General features: G+C 27.6%; 1 protein-coding gene across 1 annotated transcript in view; it reads right to left on the reverse strand.

Annotated features, from left to right (window-relative positions):
- LOC113366928 (probable G-protein coupled receptor 158) overlaps positions 1 to 22,682 on the reverse strand; it is a 156,657-nt gene extending 133,975 nt beyond the window's left edge. Inside the window, 4 exon segments of the mRNA XM_026608570.1 lie at positions 1,773 to 1,906; positions 16,049 to 16,151; positions 22,420 to 22,607; positions 22,671 to 22,682. Coding sequence (XP_026464355.1) covers positions 1,773 to 1,906; positions 16,049 to 16,151; positions 22,420 to 22,607; positions 22,671 to 22,682 — 437 coding nt within the window.
- Positions 22,683 to 24,023: the final 1,341 nt, after the last annotated feature.

Genomic DNA, 24,023 nt, shown 5'->3' on the forward strand with positions numbered 1-24,023 from the left:
AGCACATAATGTGTATGAAGTTGTTGATTAGTTGTGAATAATATGGCGGATTATTGTGTTACAGAAAAAATATAATACAGAGTTAGTGAAAGATATTGGGGATTTAGTACAACTTTCAGAGAGATAATTAGGTAATCACATAATCCAGCAGGATTATAGTAGTGATTACAATATTGTTTTTTTTTAGGAGTGGCATTTTTATTGTGAATTTTATAGAAATTGCTATTTGAAAGCAGCAAGGTATGCGAAATATGCAGAATACAATAAATTTTGGTTATTGTTGAATGATTTTTGATAACTAATTTCTGTGTTTAGTTTTTTTTACATCGGTTATGTTTTTATTACTATCGATTTTTTATTTAAAACAAGAGTTTTCATAAAAATTGTTATTTGAAACAAGTATTTTTGTTATCATCAACTTTTCATTTAAAACAAAAGTTTTCATTGGAATTGCTATTTGAAACCAGTAATATATGCAAGATATGCAAAATGAACGATATCAGTATGGTGTTAATATATTTTGGCTTATTGTTAGATAAATTTTGAAAAATAATCCTACATTTTATTTATGTGCAGCGATATTATGTTATTATCGATTTTGAATCTACTGCAGGAGTTTTTATAAAAATCCTGCTATTTGAAATTGTTCAATACGTGAGATATTTTAAATACAAATTTTCAGTTCAGTGCAAATATATTTTAGTTAATTATTAAATAAATTTTGAGGACAAAATTTCGATGTATTACTTTTTGAAGCAGTTATATTTTTATTGGCGTTGATTTTTAATTTATTACCAGAGTTCTCGTGATTAAATTTCTTGCAAAAATTGAATTTTTTCGGCAATAATGGTATCAGTATTTTGTTGTCATCGATTTTGAATTTATGCAAGAGTTTTCATAGAAATTGCTATTTGAAATAAAATTCACAGTGTGAATAAAGTTGCTGTCAGTATATGTATATATATATATATATATAAACATATTTTTTAAATTTCTATCTCTTTGCCAACTTGATGTTTATTTTTTTATACTTAACGAAACAATAAATACTTCCTTACAAAATAAATAATTACAAAACAAATAATAGTTCATTAGAAAGTAGTACAGTTCAGTAAATCTTTTATTGTTCACGTTATAATCTAGATTTATCTACTTCGTCACTAAGAATTAAAAAAGTATAAAAATATTTCAGAAATAATTAATTTAAAAATAATTAAATTTGAGGGTAAATGGGGAATAAACTAATTAAAAATGCAAAACTGCACTTTTTGAAATTCATTTCCATAGTGTTAATAAAGTTATTTAATTTAATTATCGTGTGAAACAGAGTTCCAAATTTTTCTTTCAAGATATGATTTTAAATTCAACCAAATAATAAAATATTTATTAATATTTTTGCCCAAAAATTTAGATATCTTACGTCTAGATTAACTACTTTATTAAAAACTAAAATTGTCTATGCTGACAAATATTTTAGCAACATCATACGAGATTTAGGGATGTTGACGAATAAATATCTTAAAAATGAAAGACTATGCTTGACCTTATGAAACTAAATTCCAAAATTTTATTTTGAGATATAATTTAGAATTCAACCAAATAATTAAAAAATATGAAAAAAATTTAATAATTATTAATAATCTTATCCGATAACCATTTTCATAGAGTTTACATTTATAAGTTATTGCACTGCACCAGCTTATATTATACACGAATATTATATTGCAATAATATTTATGTTACTAAAAGTTTCTTAAAGTAAATCAACTTACTTGTATTCACCAGCTGGGCTGCTTTCCACGAGAAAACCAGGAAACGATAATGGACCAGTCGGCAAATAGTGGCCCACTCGACATTCACAGGTGTACCGACCTCGTCTTGGACTCCATGACAAATCGGGAATACACTGGAAAAAGAAATATCTGAATAAATAACGATTTCTTAATTATAAAAACTATTTATAGTAGTATTGGACACTGTATTCTAAATTAATCAGTAGCAGGCCTAATTGAATACGACGAATCTATGGTCTATCATTAAAAGTAATCATTAAAAGTTCTAGTATCATATTTTGAAACTGAAAAAAAACGTATCAAGCCTGCTTTTAATTATAATTAGAAAATTTCTTTAAAGAAGTCAGCTCCCATACAATCAAAGTTAGTGCAAATTTTCATCAATATATTAAAGGTTGGCAACGAAGTAATTGCGGATTTTGATGAAAAACGGAATGAAACTAAATAACTTTGTTTTGTAATATATTACAGATGTTGATCAATTTGTCATTTTTCCAACAGTATCATAATCTCACTTTTAGAGAACCTTTGAGTTTTATGAATCAGGTGCAATATGACATCATAGTAATCATTGAATTGTTTACCACTCAGTACACTTACAGTTACAGTTTCATGCAAATCAAAAAATAATAAGGAGGTCCAAGGTCAGGACAGTATGGTAAATATGGCTAAACATCCCAATAATTTTTAACGAGGTGACAAAGATATGTGAAGTCAATTATGGGATAATTCACCATTTCGATTTGCCAATACAGAGGTTGCTTTACCTCACCTAATTTGAAAACTGCACTAACTTTAGTTCTCAAACTAATAATTAAGATATTTATTTATACAGACTATTACAAATACGAGCAGTTTGAGTATGTGCAATAACAAATTTTATATCAGTTTTCAAAATTAACTCAGTTAAACCTCGATATTTTATGCCCCTAAATATATAGTAAAACAATATTAAGTTTGCCCATTTCTTAAATAACACCATAAAATAGATATAAAATAACGAATAAAGTTCCTAACACTTTTCAAGTGCTAACGATTTAAAATCCATCGTAAATCGTTTATGAGAGTAATATTTATAATGGATTCTGAATAGAATAGAAACGATAGGGCGATATCTGCGCGGGACCAACACTTAAACTTATTTTAGGACGCGATCATTTTTCTTTTATCTCATAGTGAAACCTCGTTAAATTTTATGACGAATTTATACCTTTATTGTCAGATGGATTTGGAACGATAACGGCGAGGTTAATATATATAAAACGATTATTACTTGCTCAAAAACTCTGGAAGCTATAGGCGAAACTTTTTAAATTGGCCCTGCAAAACATGCTGGATCGAATATTCACAGAACTTCCAACACAACTTGAAGAAGAGGACAAATAATGGAACATATGAAATAAATGATAATTTAATTAATATAAATTATAATTTAATGCTTAGCACATACATTGACAAATTTTCATAGAAATATTTAATAAGGCTACATTTATTAAAATTAACTAGAAGTAAATGGCAATTTTTTTTGAGAAACATTGCAAAAACATTCCGATGTGTGTAAAGAATCGACATGATCATTGAATAAAGTAATTCAGCTAATTGGATATTATTTTTAGGTGTATTTATAAAATTTAGTTTTCAATTTTATTTAAAACTAGCTGACCCGACAGACGTTGTCCTTTACCCATGCCTATAAACTCCATTTTTTTAAAAACCTATACTGATATTTACCGTTTAGTTAAAGTAATCATTAATGTTTTTACACTACAATCTATACCGAAATGTATGTACAATTTCTACACTTAAATTTCAATTATACAGTAAAAACCAAATCAGCTACATCACAACATATAACGTATATCAAACAGACAAATATCGAAATATGATCATTAACATTGTATATAAATATTTTTACAGGACATTTTTTATAACGAATTTATTTATAATATATCAATTAACGGAATATACAATATTCTTTGTCAGACCTGTAGGTGCATAAATAATTAAATTGTTTGTACTTCTAACTCTCGAGTAAGCCACATATAGTTAATAGTATATTAGGCCATGACTGAAACATGCATTTTTTGTATATAGCCGATTGGCGTATAATAAATGAATAAATAAATAAATAAGTAAATAAATAAATAAAATAAGTTCATTTTCTGCCCTTGTGACTTGAAGTTCCATCTAACAATTTATATGGTTTTTTTAGATAAATATTGAACAGTGTGGCTTATTGCTCAAACCTAACCGTACTTTGCATTTGAACAATTGAATATTCACACAAATTCCAGGCTGAATCGTAAGAGAAACGAAAACATTCTATTTGGATATGAGATGCAGAATAAAGTTACGAATAAAATGATATATAAATCGTTAAGTGTGTTCATATAATTTTCTCGAGATTTTCTAGTTTTCCTTGAATTTTACTACTGCAACTCGCCTGTAGGCCACACCGTTAGGAATTCGAAGTTGCAAAATATGGGAACAGATCTAAGAATTTTGAGACCTTTCTAACGATGTATAATACTTTATATGTTTTCTTTAGAGAAACATTGAATCCAAACCATAAAAGATACGAAAAAACTTTGTTCGGACGAAAGATGCAGATTAAAATTACGAATAAAATGATATATGAAACGTTAAGTGATTCTACGTTTTAGTTAGAAAACGTTTGTATGTAAAAAAGAAAAGGGCTGTTTTTAGGGTTTTCACGGCAATTATTCGATTTTTTCTCGCCGTAAGAACCATCTTTGGACTTCAACAAACATTTTAAAAAAAAGAATTGGCCAACACATTTTGCGATCCATTTTTATATATAAGATTAATCAATGCGATTTTCAAAATATTTCAAACAAACATAATATCAGTAATTAAATTAATTATAGCGCACAAACACCAGCTTATGTGTCTTGCAAGCAATGCCCATTATTCCAAATTTTAGTTAATTTTTATAATTCAATCACTCTTTATAAAACTATAGTAGTTTTCGATATTCGTTAACTACACCATAAACAATTTCATCGTAGTAAGTTTAATTAAAAAAGCAAAATAAATTTTAGAAATTTATTTATAAAACAGCCCAATCAATAATAATTCCCAACCTCAAGGTCTTTAAATTTTCAAATATCTCTTAAACGGTTTTTAAATTTTCAAAATCAATGGAGGACTTCTTGCAAAAACGTGAACAAAAAATAGTGCGTTTTTCTACTAACTCTAAAGAAACGACTCATCTGATCGCCTTGTAAAACTAATCATGCCATAGTTTTTACCAAATTTCATCGAATATCTGAAAATCATAAAAAGAAAGAAGAAAAGAGTTACTTGGGGAACCAGTCTAGAACGCTAGAGTTAACAGACCAGTAATTAAGCTATTGTTTATATTAATCTGGGGGTTTGCTTTCAAGTTAAAGTAAGAGTAAGGTAGGATTAAGGTATCGATGAATTTTAGGCCAATAAACTGAAATAAATGAATGAATAAAAATATTTTAATACCTTTAATTTAATTTATTTCAGTCATTAATATTGGTATATTTGATTTATTATATAATTTGCATTAATAAGCGTATTAATGTGTCTGAATTTGTTTATTTTTTGTGTATCATTTTCTCCCGCAATTACATTAAAATTTATGAAAGGCATCATGTAAATGTTAGGTTCACGTATATAATATGGCTTATATAAAATGCACTTGCTGGGCATATTTCCGCTATATCGTTTGAAATTATTCTTTACTGTGCGGAGTTTAAATTATACGATGTATTTCGCCTAGTACACGTTGCAGCGTGTACATGCACATGCATTACAGAACAAATTGCCTATAATGCCCGAACCGCGCCCGCCTGTTTCTCTAATTCTGATTTATTTGGCAGCTAGTTGCGGCGACTCGCCGAATCCATGAATATTTGAAATAATCCGATGTTATATATCATTCTTCTGATTCAGATATGAATGTTGCTTTGCAAATATACAACGCAACTTTGAAATAAATTCCTGATAAGTGGGGTGTATGAATTTTAGTTAGTGTTAAGCGCCTGTTGATTTATTTTAGCGTGCAAAACTATAGTTTTGGTTAACTTATGTAAAAATTTAGTTGGTCTTTCTTACCTCATCCACATGTACGCAGTTGTATAAATACATCTGTTCTCTCTAACTTAAAAATAACAATACATCTTATGAAAAAATTGAATAACGTATACTTGAAAATTATATTAAGGTTTTGTCAATTAAACAACAGCGCTCACAATTAAAAAAACTAACAACGAAAGAAAATACTTTTATTATAGATTTTCAAATATGGCCGTTTATCTTCTGATAGAGTAGTCGCATGACTTAAAACGATGGCTGATATCTCTTGCCCTGTACTTTTAAATATTGTTGTTGAAAAAATTTAACATTATGGCAGAGCGGTGTGAAAAGGTACACCACCAATATCTCAAAAACAAATAAAGAAAAAAATCCATAACAAAAGTATTTCATTTCGTTTTTAGTTTTTTTTTTTTGAACACTGGTGCTTAGTTTATGAGACTTCAATATAATTATTAATTTAATTTAAGTTCTATAAAATAAATTGCTAATTTCAAGTTAGATTTATTCGTATAACCTTCATAAGAGCCTACATGTGGGTGGGATAAAAATAACCAACTGAATCTTTACTCAAGCAAAGGTACAAACAATAAAAAGTAATAAATATGAAAGTAAACTATGTTAAAAAACGCAATTTTATAAGAGATAAATTGAAAAAAATAGCGACAAGTCTGCTGATGAATATTTCTGACCAAATACCAGATCAAGGTCATGTACAGTATTATCTCTACAAAAAAAGTACCCATGAAATTTATATCTTGCGTGGGTTGAATAATGTATCTATTATTTCGTAAAATCCCTTTAAAATTAAAATTAAGACAATAAACCTGATGCTCCCTGGCCATACTTAGCCTTTGAAGTGAAAAGAATCATAGCAAAAATCACATGACGAATTTACGTGAGATTTTTACTGAACATAGTCAGATAGTTGTTTGTTTGATATATGTTATTTGTTGCCATATATTTGGTTTGGTTTTCAAAATATAATTGCTCGAAGTCAAATTGGACCTTTTCAATTTCAAACCGTTAATTCAAATACGCGATACTACACGAGTAATGTAACTTTGAGATCAAGCTTTGCAAAATAGTAAAAATTGACTTAACCACTTATTCACTAGAAAGACAAAATAATCTTTATTTCGTCTATATATCTTCAAAACTCAAGAATTGCTATAGAAAAGATTAGTTTATTACGAATAAAAAATAGTTAAAATAATTAAATAATTCGTCATTTGAAATCAATATTTTTTTGTATACGCATGTATAAAATAATTATCAAGGTATACCAAAGTCTGTGGCATAAATAATATTAAATTAAAAAAAATTATCACGAAATCGGGATTTAAAGAACGAATTCAACCTGAACTTTGCAGAATACCTGTACAAAGAGACATGATAAAAATAAAGTAATCCTCCTAAGAGCATTAACATTTAAATGTACCCAAATACTTCTATCTTATTCTACGTTTGTTTTTCCAACGCCTACACCGTTCGAAGCACCGATTTCGAGCGCACTTGTGCCTCGCGATTTATTTTTAGTTCGATTATTAAGCGGATTCAAATGCGAGAGCTTAACAATAGTCCGCGGCCTGCTGTCAACGGCACGATATGGGTCACTTGAGGATTGACCGCATCAAGCGGCGGCCTATACAGTGATCAATAGGTGTTTGCAGTAGGGGAGACTGGGCACGGTTGTGACACTTTTTTAATAAGTCATAATTTTGTTAATTAGTTAATAGTCAATAATTTACCAGCTAGCTGGAAGAAAAACAAGCCAGTGGTGCGTGGCATCGTGCCTTAAGGCAAACTGTTGAAACTTTTCGTACGGAAAATGAAAACTTTTAAAAAAGCTTCATTTTTTTTTGAAAATTTTGTAAAAGTATTTTTGAGATCTTTGAAATATTAGAATTTTTTTTTTGAATAATTAGATTATTTTTACACTTCGTTTTTTTATCTTTTTTCGAAGCAATTGCAATGCTTTGCTGTTTTGCTTGAAGCGCGTGAAAACTATAGAAAAGAAACAACACTTGATGGCAGTATGTTTTTAATAGCTCTTTTCATACTTATATAAGTTAATTGAAACAAATATATATGTATATATGTATATATATATATATATATATATATATATATATATATATATTATATATGCAAACAATATTATATTATGATAGTATGATGATATTCCCCGAATAGGTGTATACAATTTGTATCTTTATGTAAAAATCAATGTACATACAAGTCAAATAAAGCAAATTTTCAAATTAAAAAAAAATTATAGAAATTATAGAAACATTTATAGAAGTAAACAAAATTTGTACTTAATTTATAAAATCTCCATTAAGTAAATATTTATAAAATTAAAAACTTCTCTATTAAATATCTGATACTTCAATGTGCATATGTCTAATGATCATTTCAATGTATTCATCAATACGAATAAAAGGCTTTTTGCAGAACTTAAATCGGACGCTCTGATATCTCTATAACTAAATTGCCATTTTTGCACTTTTTGCGCCGTATCTTCGAAACGGCTGGGCCTGCCTTTGCCAAATACTAATCACCACATCTCTTCATTAATACGAATCGAATGTTTTTTTTTAACTATTCACATCAATTGTTCCTGAAATCTTCGACAAAATTTGTAAACACACACACATATACATATATTTTTGTAAGTTATGCCAAAATGTTCAGAAAGCTTTAAAACGTAAAGATATATTAAAATTACAACACCAAGGACGGTTGTGAAAGGCTTAAAAACAATATTATATAATAACAATATTATATGATACAACACAACATAAACATATAAACAAAGCTCATGAATATAATATAACAATATATAACAAAACATTTTTAGACTTTTTAAACAGACTTTTAAACAAATTTAACAAGATTTTTTTTGCGATTTTTTTATTGTGTTGAATTTTTTCCCTTTCTCATTTATATTAGTTAAGTTAGATTGTTTTATCTGTCTAATTTTTACCCGAAAAGGACAAGAAATACATGTCACAACCATACCTACAAAATTTTTCACAACCGTACCCAAAGCATACTTTTAAGAACAAATCAAACATTATGACTAAGCTAAATTATTAAGCAAAAACTAATTGCTGGTAAATTACTACTAATGTTCAATTTATAGCAAAATAACAAATTAAGTGAATTATCTAAATACAATTTACAGTTATGATTAAAAAATCGAATATGAATACTACTTTTGGCACTTTAAAAAGAATGTCATCTACAGATCATGTTATTAATGTGAGGTGAGATAGATTGAAAGCAATAATGGAAACTTGTTCGACCAAACATACTTTATTTTTTTCTCTCTCTGGACATTCGCCCATTTGAAAAATGAGTATAAAATCAAGTTAAAATTATAACATTCTAGATCTTCCCCCTACGAAGTAATGCCTAACGGCGGGTTTCCGTAGGGACCAGAGGCAAGGGCAAAGCGGAGGTTTTTTTTTCTCTCTGGGCACTAAGTAAAAATCAGTATAGTTTTAGCTGTTATGATGGCTGTCACTTCTATTGTACCCTGGCACAACTGTACCCAGTCTCCCCTATACCGGCCGCATAACATTTTAATAACAACATGTGTTATGATATCAAATATTGTGCGAACACACCGAGATCATTTGCGTTGTCAATATTATTTCAGCTTCCCCGATGTGCGGAACGGATGCAATCAGAGAATTAATTTAATTATTAATTACACAACATCAGTTATCAATTATCGTGGAAATAAAATGTGGATCATACGTGTGGAGTATGTTTCGATTCGAATTATTAATTAAAATATTGAAATATATCGATATCGGCGGCTGGAAATTAAATGAACACATTATTATTCATGAAATTTATGGAAAAAACTCACAGAAAAAATAAAGTGATATGTGGTTTTACTACCATAACAAATATTTTGCGCAGCAAGCGTAGCAAATATTATTATAAAAACTTAATTAATGAGCTGTATTTAATATTACAAGTAGAGAACACCGGATAATTAACAAAGAGTATAAAGCCAGAGGAAAAAAATTTAATAGTATGGAACCCTTTTTGCTATTTCACACAATGTATATCAAATTCTATATCTAGACTAAATATTTTTATTTACTAAAGTTTTGATTTAGAAAACAATTTGAATAAAATATCATTAGTTAGGTAGAGCGGAGCTTGAAGATCCGCGGAAAAAAGCTTCACCACCACAAAGATTATATTTGAACAAGAAGCCAATAAATTAATTTATCTCAAAAACAAGTAAAGTATAGAATTTTGCAACGATAATATTTTAAAGCAGAAGGGATATGGTGTATCAAGCCATCAATTTAATTATCACCACGCCGCTATCAATAGATAAACAATTATGTATCAATATTCTACAAAAGAATTATTTTTTGTTAGCATTTTTATGGGTTTTGAGCTTTTTTGTTCAGTTTTCAGAACATAATTTTTAAGTATACGTTATATAATTGTTTTATATGATGTATTGTTAAATTTGAGTTAAATTAAATAGTTTTTAAAAAAGCTCTAAAAAAGATTACACATGAGTAGGGTCAAAAGGACCAACTACAGCCTTACTCTCTCAAAGGTGTAACCAATAAAAGTTAGTAAATAAATTAAAATAAAAAAGCAATTTCACAAGATAAATATTAACCCTCCGTCGGTCGGCGTGGTCTGGCCAGACTTTTTTCGACTTCAATTAGAAAAAAAAAATACTTCTAGTAATCCTATCGACTTGAAATTTATTGACTTTTCCTAAAATTTCATTAGCTGTCGATCAATGAAAAAATCAGGACGAAAAAATGTACAGAAGGATAATTATAAGGATTTAATTTTTTTTATACTTTGAACGGTCGGAAAGGTCTGTCTAGACCACCCATACATTTTGTATGAAATATACGCTTTTTCATGGTATTTTCTATTCAAACTGCGTTGTTTATATTCTTTGCTATGTGTTCTAACATGAATGTTAGTATTTTCATGACGAGAGTTTCTTGAAAACCTACCAAACTTATTGGTAATCGCAAACACTGAAAATCGAATGAGTGATGCACACATTCATTCAGGCGCCAAAAAGAATAAATACTTTTTTCATTGATTTAAAACAGAAAAATTAACAAAAAAAGCAACGTTTTTTATATTTCTTGATTTTTTTATAATCGTTAATACATAAAAACCAAAAACTCATTTATCCCATATAAATGCATGTAAAATGAATGTTGGTCCAGCCAGACCTTTCCGACCGTTCGAAGGTGAAAAAATATCCGACCGACGGAGGGTTAAATAAATAGTTATCCCAAATCTGCTGATAAATATTTCTGACAAAATACTAGATTAAGGTTATATACAGTGTTATACCTGTAAAAATGTATCCATGAAATTAGTATTTAGCATTAGTTAAATTATAAAGCTATTTTTTCATGAAATTCCTTCAAAATTTAAAGTAAGACTAGGTTCCTTTTACCCCTGGCTGTCTCTTTTTACCCTGTCTATGGGTTAAAAAAGGGACAGATGACAATTTTCAGAAAAAATTGCAAAAAATACAGATTTCTATAATGAGCATTAGCTGAAAATTTTACTGAATATAGTTTGATACGTTTCAAGCTTTGTTAACTTCCCGAAGGAGAAGTTATGTTTTCATCAAAAAATCCGAATCGCTAATTTTATGTTTTCTCGACGTTTCGAGCCATTCTGAATCGAATGAGACCAAATTTGGAAAAGTATGTGTGTGTGTGTGGTGTGTGTGTATGTGTGTGTGTGTGTGTGTGAACAGATTTTTGCCGTAAATCGACGTTTCTCCAAAACGGTTGGACCGATTTCAAAAATTTAAAAGCCATTGATGTATCTCGATGAGGACAATCGTCTCTGAGTTTTGTGCGGCGATCGGCCAAGCCGTTTCTTTGTAAATTGCAGAAAAGTGAAAAATTTTTCGTCCACGTTTTAGCCCGCAATTCTGAATCGATTCTGAAAATTCAAAAACCGTTCGATAGATATTGGTTGGGAATCGTGCTGATTAGTTTTTGGTTAAGATCGGCCGGGCCGTTTTCTTGTAATAAAGTTTTTAAAAAAAAAATTTGACGATTTTTATGATTATTTTTTGACGAAAGATACCATAGTTTTCTAGGTCATACTAAAATATTACGGCCCTACGACAACTGGTTCAGCTTTAAAAATTAGTCAAAGTTTGCAAAAATCAGTATGGTCTTTTTGGCATTTGTCAAAATTAGATTTTGATCGACGTTTTCTCAAAAACGCCTGAACCGATTTTAGAAATTAAAAGCCATTTGATGTATTTCGGTGAGGACTATCGTTTGTCAGTTTTGTGCAACGATCTGCCAAGCCATTTCTTTGTAATTCGAAAAAACTTTTTGTCCACATTTAAGCTCATCCTACCGAACCGATTTTGAAAAATCAAAAACTGTTCGAAAGATATCATTGGGAATGATACTGATTAATTTTAGGTGAAAATCTACCGAGCCGTTTTCTTGTAATTAACTGTTGAAAAAAAGTGTTAAATTTTCGTCCACATTTAAGCTCATCCTACCGAACCGATTTTGAAAAATCAAAAACTGTTCGAAAGTATTCATTTGGGAATGATACTGATTAATTTTAGGTGAAAATCTACCGAGCCGTTTTCTTGTAATTAACTGTTGAAAAAAAGTGTTAAATTTCGTCCACATTTAAGCTTCCTACCGAACCGATTTTAAAAAATCAAAAACTGTTCGAAAGATATTAGTTGGGAATGATGCTGATTAATTTTAGTGAAAATCTACCGAGCCGTTTTCTTGTAATTAACTGTTGAAAAAAAGTGTTAAACTTTCGTCCACATTTAAGCTCATCCTACCGAACCGATTTTAAAAAATCAAAAACTGTTCGAAAGATATTAGTTGGGAATGATGCTGATTAATTTTATGTGAAAATCTACCGAGCCGTTTTCTTGTAATTAACTGTTGAAAAAAAGTGTTAAATTTTCGTCCCACATTAAGCTCATCCTACCGACCGATTTTGAAAAATCAAAAACTGTTCGAAAGATATCATTTGGGATGATTTTAAGCTCATCCTACCGAACCGATTTTGAAATCAAAAACTGTTCGAAAGATATCATTTGGGAATGATACTGATTAATTTTAGGTGAAAATCTACCGAGCCGTTTTCTTGTAATTAACTGTTGAAAAAAAAAATTTAATCCTTCTTTCATGGAACTTTTTTTGGCGATATACATCATGGTGTTATAGAACTTACTGTAATATTACGGCCTTACAACAAGTAGTTTAATTTTAAAAATTCGTCAAATTTTGCTAAAATTATTATCGTTTTTTTTAAAGTAGGATTGATGAAGTATATTATTTACACATTTTTTTGATCAAGTCGATTATTTACACATATCGGGAAGTTCATGTAATTTGCCTCAAGGCTAAATACCAAACCAACTAGTTTGAATTGTAGTTCGCATTTAGTTTAATTACTGAAAGTCAAATTGGACCTTTGTGCCCTACACTACTAAATCACTTTATCAAAATATATTTGACCAGAAAGCTAACAAAATATTTTACTACGACCAAATCTGTATCTATGTTCAATCAAAAATTAAAGCAGGGATATAAAAAATTGTCTAAGTTAGAAATCACATTTTTTGCTGCTTGAATATTCAATGAGTTGGATGTGAATCTATAGTAATGACTTGGTTTGAGAAACTATTTGATACAATTGATATCAAGCATTAGTGATATCAGAAATTGATTTAAATTATGTTAATTATTATAATTATGATATCCAGTTAAAATAGCACTGGCAGTACTAATTGAGTCAAAAATACTAATTAAGTGTGTTATAAAAATATCAGAACTGAAAAAGACAACTGCTAAGTTGCTTCTAACATCCGTCTGCTAAATAAGCCAAATAATTACTAAATGTAAGCTTATATTAATAAACATATTGTAATTCAAAAAGAAGAACAAAGCTTGGAATGGTTTATTAATATCTGCGAGCATCTGTTATAAATGTGAAATAGTACGTTGTTGAAATTACATGGCTTGTTAGAGTGACCATAGTTTAAAATTTCTAAAAAAGTTTTCATTTAATCCAAAAATAAAAAAGACATTTAATTAGCTTTTCCGCGAAAATATTTCCACCACAATTGAACAAAAACAGACGCGGGTGATTTTAATTCTGGAGTTCGTCTCGCATGGAATGTTTTAGTTGAAAGCTTAATTCAGCGTTTTGTGCTAAAATTAATTAATTCATGAACAAATAGCCGGAATGTCGCCGTCACAGTATAATTTTATGTAAATCTCAATTAAGTCTATATACATCTGTAACGAGGTTATATTATACAAGCACGCGACCACATACTGTGATAACATGAAAACCGCTGGCAGCATTTTGGCAGCATTTTCATAAGATATTTCGAGCTCAAGTATTATTCATGAATATAACTATTCATGATTTTAATTCATATATAATTAGAATATATTTAAATAATAAGCAATTATTTTCAAATTCTAAAACATTTTAAGACAAAAATGAATAACTCCAAAAGAGATAGGTATTATAAAAACCATCTTGGGAAAATCAGAAAAAACATTCGTCCAATTATGAATGTTAAAAACACTCATTATAAGTACTGTAAAAAGAACATTTTGTGAAATAATTGACGGAGTTATATTCATAAGAGCCAATCATTTACAAGATATGGATTCATCTGTCTGAAAACTTTGTATGATTTTGAACATAACTCAGAAAAAAACACGAATAAAAAATTTGAGAAAAAATGCCTCGGCAATTAATAATGAATGCGTAAAATTCTTAATTAAGCCTATATTGAATAAGAAATACGATATATATATATATAATATATATATATATATTTATATTCTAAATCTTTGCCTTTTATTTGATGTATGCCCTTGAAGAACTTACTCATATTTCTCAACATCAAAATTAACTACTTTAACATATTTATATATATATATATATATTATATTTGATGGGGATTTTTCAAATAGTGAAAGGTAGGTATAATTAAAAACATACAAATACTCAAAACTGGCTTCCATCCAGAAAAGAGAAAGAAAACTAAATTATGTTTCTAAAATAGTTTAATTGATTCCTACCTATTGAGAGCCAATATCATACTTCTTCTGTAGTCAGGTAAATCTCGAACATTTGTTTAGGATGGTCGTGAAATATGTATTGTTTTTAATGCAATTTTGCAAATTCAACATCTATATTGCTACTCACAAACAATATTTATTGAATGTTGGTTCCAATTTTTCAAATAATATGAGTCATTTATCCACAGAAAAAAGGTCAAACTGAGATTCGAAACGTGTAGAAGTCTATTAAATTTCTGCTTAAAAATATAGAGGGCGATTCTGATGCAGATTATACCAAGGTATGGCAAGGCTATGTTACGTAGCGTTTCTCATATAAAATGGTACTAAAAACTGTCAAAATGGTATATGGTTGCTATGCAGTCAGGCTTTTTAGACAAAAATCCTATCCTAGAAAACGGACAAACGCTAAGATAGAATTCTATCACAACTGCATCTTTCTGCTGCGTCATGATATAATATTATTGAAATTGCATTTTATATGTATATATATATATATATATATATATACAAATATAAATATATATAGCATCTTGACAGTTTTTAGTACCATTTTATATGAGAAAAGCTACGTAAGATAGATTTGTCATAACATTGGTCTATTTCACGAGAGTAACGGCCCCATAATTTAGTTTCTTTCTATTGTGTGGATTGATTAAAAGCTAAACATATTTTTTCCATTTTAAAAGCTTTTTTGTATTTATCTATGTACACATATAATTACAGTACAAACTCGATTAACCGGACTAATTGTTGTCGATAGGCATTTGGAGAATCGAAAATGCGGATAATTAAAGGTATAAAATATAATTGTAGGAATATAGATACATAAAGATTGGTCGCGGTCCGGATAATAGCAAATCCGTATAACTGAGCGCCGGATAAACAAGTTTCTACTGTATATAAGAATGTTATACATATATGATTGTTTTACTACAAATACGGAACAAATTCAACTTTTTATGAAATTACCGTTACTCTAGATTTGTTGAGTTCAATCAGAAAACACTTCGAAATCAATATAATAATAAAAATTCGATCACTAACCTCCGTAGTTTCTTGATGGCATTTATGAGCACCGCCGAACATATCGGCTACAGCGTAATCACATTGATCCAGATCCGCCGATACGAATATACCAGCCACTGCTCTGGAATAATCACATTTGTATATATGAATATACATCCAAACATACATATACACACATTTATACACACACACACACACACATATATATATATATATATATATATATATATATATTATATATAGATATATCAAAAACGATTATAAATAATTTTAATTCCAAACGTTTCTACATACAATTTGATGTCATCATCAGTGGATCTATAAGGTAAAAAATTGAAAAAAATATATTGACTGGGTAACTAAAGGAATTATAGAAATAGAAAACTAAGAAATAATAAAACAATACTTATCAAATTAAAAAGAGAAACCAAATAATAAAAATTAAGTTGTTCTCATCTAGATATACTAAATTATAATTCTTATAGTTACCTAGTTTATATAATTTTTTCATTTTTTACCTTAGAGATCAACTGATGACATTTATTGTATGTCGAAACGTTTGGAATTAAAGATTATTTTTAATCTCTGTTTTTTCTTTGCTTGATGTATCGCGTTAAGAACATCTTTATTTTTCCATAAGTTTCGACGTAAATTCTATGTCATAATAAGAGGTTTTGAACTTCTTGGACTCACAACTTCTTAGACACTCAACATGTGAGTAATTAATAATTGGAATAAAGCATTGAATTGAAATAAAGTGTCAGTGGTCACTTTTCATACAATATTTTTAGAAAAAAATGCGTTGGAATCACCAGAGGCCATTTTGATTTCTCAGAAATTTTCACTTTTTATAAAATATTTTGTAGAAAAGGAATGAAGAGAGTTGTCGATCATCCGAGGTACTTTTAACTTTTCAGAATTTCTATTTCGTTTCTGTAAATTATTTTATAAAATACTAAACATTGACAGTTGTTTATTCCTATTATTAGTTACATACAAGCAAAGAAGTTCAAAATCACTGATGATGACGTAGAATTTTACGACGAAACTCATGGAACAATGAAGATGTTATACAAATATTTACTTTAATTATTTTTTTACTTGCTGTTACGCCCTCTAAGAAATCAATCATGTATATATATATATATATATATATATATATATAAACATGTGAATATTTATATATGTATATATACAGGTGTCAAAAAAAGTCATATGATATATGTATATATACAGGTGTCCAAAAAGTCATATGATCGCCAAGCTTTAGGTTGCACTTGAAATTTCCAAAATTTCTAAGTAACGTGAGACAAGTTTTTTTTTTCACTTTTGTCTTTAAAGTTTGTGATCATCACCATCACCCTGTTACGTTGATTTTCTGGAACACCCTTTATATATATCTATATATATATATCTAATAGATATTATATATATATTTTATATATATATATATATATATTATATATATATTTTGTGGGTGTTTTTATGAGTGCATTGTTTTTGTATGTATATATCTAAATAGATTAAGTTTTTTACTAAAAGTAGAAAACAGCGTATATAATTTAAACATTAATGATTTTTTTACATTTTCATGCGGTTTTTTTGATGTTTTAATTAAAATAGCATATGCTTTGATCACTATTTGTACATGACTATTATTGCAGATGAAAGGATCGTATTTATTCAGAAAATAAATACGCACTATATATACAGTTTTTTTTGCACATAAAAAATATAAATATTTTGATTGCCTTATTGAATTAATTTTTTATTATGCCCTACATTTTTTGATAGTTTAAAAAATTAGACGATTACTATGTTTAAATTTGCTAAATTTACATTCATTGAATTTAAATAATCAAATCAGTTTTGCAGTATTTTCTTAAGACTGCAATTAAAAAAAACTTATTCATCCAATTATATTTGCTATATGAGCCTATCATAGTTATGTTCAACATTTATATTACGCGGAATGTTTTGATTTGGATCTTTTTCGATTTTTTCATAGCTGAAATAAAATGAATCGAAATAAATATTTTAATTTTATATTAAATTATGATGCAATATTTTAAAACATAGACATTGATCAATTAATAAAATATTTCAACAAGCATTATAATTCAGGTGCATCTTAGCTAATAAATCAATCAAAACTAATTTATATTTAATATTGCAGCTATTTTTATTCCGAATTGACGTACTTAACAACGACGTTGACTGATTTTATTTATTAAATGCAAAATGATTGACAGAATTCAGCATGATATCGAGTCTAATTGAATCGTTCCTAATTTATATTGACGCTACAAGAGGGTTCCTGATTTTTTTGCACGGAAAGCGAATAAAAAGATTAGATTATCTCGGAGTAAATTTAACGAAATAAATTGCGAATTTTAAATCGCTTTCGACAGTATATATGCATATTAAACAAAATGAATTAGTTATATTTAAATATAAATTGAAGCATACACTACTAAAAAAGCAGATTATGGACGAGTTGCAAACATATGAAATGAATTAATTTCTATGCAAATTTTATGCACATGCAGAATAATATTATGTGACATGTAGAATGAATATTTTGAGTAGTTTTAATGCGTGTAAATTAACTTTATCTGAATTTTAATTAAATTATAATCCCACAATAAAAATATAAAATATACAATGTTTTGAGCTATGGAGCTAAAAACGGGTTTAAATCTCTAGATTTACATCAAAATAATCCGGTAAAAAATATACCAATTTAAATAATAAAAAATAGAATTTAAATTGTAACACATATATAAACGTACACACACGTCTATATATGTAATAATTTTATAAAAATGATAAAAAGGGCTTTTTGATTATTATTATTTATATTTAGTACCTCCAAGTTCTAAGTAATACTAAAACTTATAAGTTTGCTTCAAAATTTCAAGATATTTACAATTTATTAAAAAAGTACTCCAGTTATACATTTGTATTTTAAACTGATATGATGAGCAAGTAAAGTTTTAGAATTTAATATAATTTGTGAATTTGCTTTAAAATGTTGAAATTTTGATATGTTTATACTACTACTCAATAAAATACTAATATGTACTATAAAAATAAAATAGATTACTTTATATTTTAAAAAAGTTACTCCAAATCTAAATATGTATTTTAAACTAATACTGAAGAACCAGTAAAGTTTTAATTTTTTTAAATAATTGAGTATTTGCTTTAGGATTTTGTTCTATAAATATATTTTTTCTAATATATCTACTATGATGACAAATAAATATGTTGGTAAATACTATCAAAAAATGCTAACTAAAATTGAAAAGGCAGTGATATCATCTAATATAAAATAAAAATAGAAGCAAATCAAATGATGTATTATAATTTTCTAGATTTATTTTTTATTTAAAATTGACAAATTCTATATTATGAGTATATTTGTAGTAGCAGATTGCTTTCTGTCTAACATAGATAGACAGATAAAAGATTTCGAATATCCATATATTGATTTTGTAATGCAAATATTTGCTCTCAACGATTATGAACGTGAGGGGAATAGATCAAAGATAAGTACTTTCAATATTTATTTGCAAACGTCTTTCACAATTTATTCTTTTTATTGCGACATAACATTTCTCGATATTTGAAAATAATAAGAGAGAATTCAAGACATCTGTTCACGGCCAATAATAAAATATTATTGGCACCGCGTTAATATCAGATCAAACGTTTTTCATTCCATTACTTCTCGATATGAACTAGAATAATTTAAGATGAAGCGGTAACTTTATAACGTAAATGAAAAATCGTATAACATATATAAATACTGGATAAAAAAATATTAGACAATCTATAATTTGACTATCGACATCGAAATCATTAACGAATATTATCATTGAAATTATAATTTGACACATCTATTTGCATGTGCGATCAAATAAACAATTCTGGTTATAGATATTAATTATAGTAGTTCAGGACTCTATACATAATTTACAGTCAATAATAAAATTTAGTATTATGAATAACAAATAGTAATGAACATATAACCATTCTTTTAAATTTTAAAAGTTTCGTCATTGTTTTGAATCTGTTTATGAAAGCAAATTATTCAGTGAAAATTATTTTCAATTTACTCATGTATTTTCATAGTCTTATAATTCTGAATCAAGTTTAATTAAAAAATTTTTTGAATTTGTTTTAATATATTTTTCACCTGTTAATTTAATTACAGGTTTATTATAATATTTTTAATTATTTTTCATATTATTGAGTTTATTTCGAATATTTTATTTATTTTACTTATTTTATCATTTGTTACAATTGTTTTATTCCGACATTGATTCATATTTAACAGTTTTTCATTCAACATTTTAAACTATTTATTTCCGTTGATTTTATAATTTAATTATTCGATTTATTTGTTTATTTTTTAGTTAATTATAATGTTACTTATATATAACTTCAGATAATTATTTATATTAATATTATTTTTTTAGAGTAATCAGCAAAACTACATTTAAATAATATAAGTAAGAACTAAATAAATCAATTTATATGTTTTATTTTAAATGTATATGATATTGATTCGATTTTTTTTCTGATTTTAATAATAGAATGCAACTAGCGGTGTATGGCAACGTGCCGTAGAACAAATTGCTAGAACTTCCCATATCAAAAATTGAATTTTTAAAAAACTTTGAAAAATTACATGTTTGAAATTTGAAAAAAAGACTTTTTGAATATTTTTTATATATTTTGAAATTTAAAAAAAAAAAGAACTTTTTTCAGAGCAATCGCGCTGTGTTCCGTGCCGTAGAACAAATTGCTAGAACTTCCCATATCAAAAATTGAATTTTTAAAAAACTTTGAAAAAATTACATGTTTGAAATTTGAAAAAAAGACTTTTTTGAATATTTTTTATATATTTTGAAATTTAAAAAAAAGAACTTTTTTCAGAGCAATCGCGCTGTGTTCCTGTTTTAGAGTCAAAATATGGAAGCGCGTAAGCGCCGTGTCGCTGTCTGACAGATAAACTTATCGTACGAATATCGTAAGAACATCGAAATATCGTACGAATATTGGAATATTGTACGAATATCGGATTATCGTACAAAAATCTGGATGTCGTACGAAACTGTAACCAAACATACATACATACACATACACACACGTACATTTTTTCTAAGGTATGCCAAAATGTTCAGAAACACTTTAAACATAAAGATATGCATAAGTTTTCATTTTCGATTCTTTGTGATCACAATAACTTATCCTACAAGAAGTTAACAATGAATATTTAAAAAAATGTGATTGAATATATATTTAAATGATACAATTCTATAAATTATTTAACTGTTGCCTTGCTATTTATTCTAAATATTAAGGAAAAAACTATTGAATGTAAAAATGTAGAATAAAACTATAATGAGAACTGGGCAATATTAAAGATATTAATAAATGTATTTTTGTGCTTATATGTTAATTTGTTTACATAAATAATAATAATAAATGGTATATTGATTAGAGACTGTCAAGAGACTAAGAAGATTAGATCCATTAGACTTAGTATAGTATATATTTAGTATAGTGCTTGTAATTATTGAATATTAAAGGTATTTTAAAGGGCAATATTAAAGATATTAATAAATGTATTTTTGTGCTTATATGTTAATTTGTTTACATAAATAATAAATAATAATAATAAATGGTATATTGATTAGAGACTGTCAAGAAACTAAGAAGATTAGATCCATTAGACTTAGTATAGTTATATATTTAGTATAGTGCTTGTAATTATTGAATATTAAAGGTATTTTAAGTGCAGTATTAAAGATATTAATAAATGTATTTTTGTACTTATATGTTAATTTGTTTACATAAATAATAAATAATAATAATAAATCGTATATTGATTAGAGACTGTCAAGAGACTAAGAAGATTAGATCCATTAGACTTGGTGTAGTTATATATTTAGTATAGTGCTTGTAATTATTCTCACATATTTATATTTATTATTTGCTTGCAATTATTGTCACATATTTATATTTATTATACCAACTTGAAGTATTTCAAAATTTTATTTATTAACTAATCACTGCAATTACTGAATGCCTTTTCAGGCAGTTGTTGTTTAGATGAAAAAATAAAAAAAAGTTGATTAGAGATTAAATACTTATAATGTTTTTATTGTGAGATTTTGCATCAGGCGACGTATATGACTACGATACAGTATATATGATACAGAATTTATATTTAGATGAAAACACAAAAAAGCAATGATAGTATTTTATACATGCGCATCATTTTCGATTAGCTGTGTAAATTTAAATGACTCAAAAAACTAATATAATTTAACAACACAACACATAACTGATACAAAAATACTAAAATATCAACATACTTGTATTGTCTTGTTGCCGCTGCCACCGAGTACGGCAAAAGCCATCGTCCAGGCAGCGGCCCGCAATCCAGGAAGGGCTTTCCCCATTGTCCGGCCGCTCCGCCTGTGACACCGACTGCGCTGCGGTTCCATGCTGCGCCTAACTCACGCCAATACCGCGATGCCGAACTACTATTTGCTTCCATTTGCTGAAACACAAAATATAGAAACCTCAACATAATCGTTTTAAAAGGATAAATATAAATTATTACAGTTGTAATCATTGGTAAATTCTATATTTTTTCTAATATTGTAAAGATGACCATATTGGAATATATAAAGAGTTGATATAATTAGAGTGGATTATTTCAAAAATACCTGAACGACATAAGGTGTCAAAAAATGTAATGTGTTTTTAAATGTACATACATAAAATTAAATTTTACATACGTCACCGAAAGCGTGAAGCATATTGTTTATTTTTCGATGTTTTATGTGATTACATTTTAAGGTTAAATAGTAGTACAAATCTTGAGTTAATTAAAATGTCTGAATGGAAAAAATATATTATCCCGTTCCCGATAAATAATAAAATATAGTGCAAATAATAAAGTAAATGAAAAATCTGTGCCGTGTATTATTTGAGGTTTTCGAGGTTTCTATATATCTTTGAGGTTATTACTAATGTGGAAAATATTTTTATAGGCTCTTGCTAGATACTACAGCTGCTCAAAGAATGAGATTATGCCGCCAGCGAAAAAGTAAAAAAAAATACAACCAATCAATGAAAGTATGTTAATTTTAATTACATGAAGTTCTTCAAACACAATTAATACATGATGAGTGAAATTGTGGAAAAAATATCTTTTTATTTAACGACAGGTATGAATATTATGTGTATGCAAGTTTGATAATAATATTTAGTCAAAACTCATAACTTATTCATCGCATCTTAGATGCTCAGATTAGATATGATCTAACCTGGATACCAATCTTTTTTATCCTATGCTTTTGGGTAATTTATATGAAAAAGACTACACGCAAAGGTTTATCATGCAAATAATAAAAACTGTTATAACATCTGTCGCAATATATTCAGTAGATTATTATTCTTTGATAAAATTAAAATCATCTAATTATACATGATAAAAAATTAGCTTTATTCACTAAATATTGCAGATAATTTAAGCATATCAAATAAGATATTTAAATAATTTCTTTATGTTAAAATTTACTTTCTGTTTTCATCATTGGGTATGAGTACTTGAGCACATGTTCTGAAGCAAAGGATTAATCCAGAGACCTCGTGTATAATTTAATAAGGTTTAGGTGGATTTGCGATTATTCAATTATCACTGAACGAATATGTATATGTATAGTATGCAGATAGATAAACACTCATGAATTTATGAATAATTACAGAATAAATAATTTATAGAACTCTCTTAGTGATGTTGATGAAATTTAGTCGAGTATGGTGGTGATATCATTCGTGCCTGACCGGATTTCACAGATCCAAAAATTTTTTTTATGTATTAATGTAAATATATATATATATATATATATATAATATATACATATATATAATCTTTTTCAGGCATAACGTCAATTAAAAATCCTAGCAG

Source organism: Ctenocephalides felis, unplaced genomic scaffold (genome assembly GCF_003426905.1).
Source record: "Ctenocephalides felis isolate EL2017-DRISC unplaced genomic scaffold, ASM342690v1 CF-g0.4_SCAFFOLD_01170, whole genome shotgun sequence".
Lineage (NCBI taxonomy): Eukaryota > Metazoa > Arthropoda > Insecta > Siphonaptera > Pulicidae > Ctenocephalides > Ctenocephalides felis.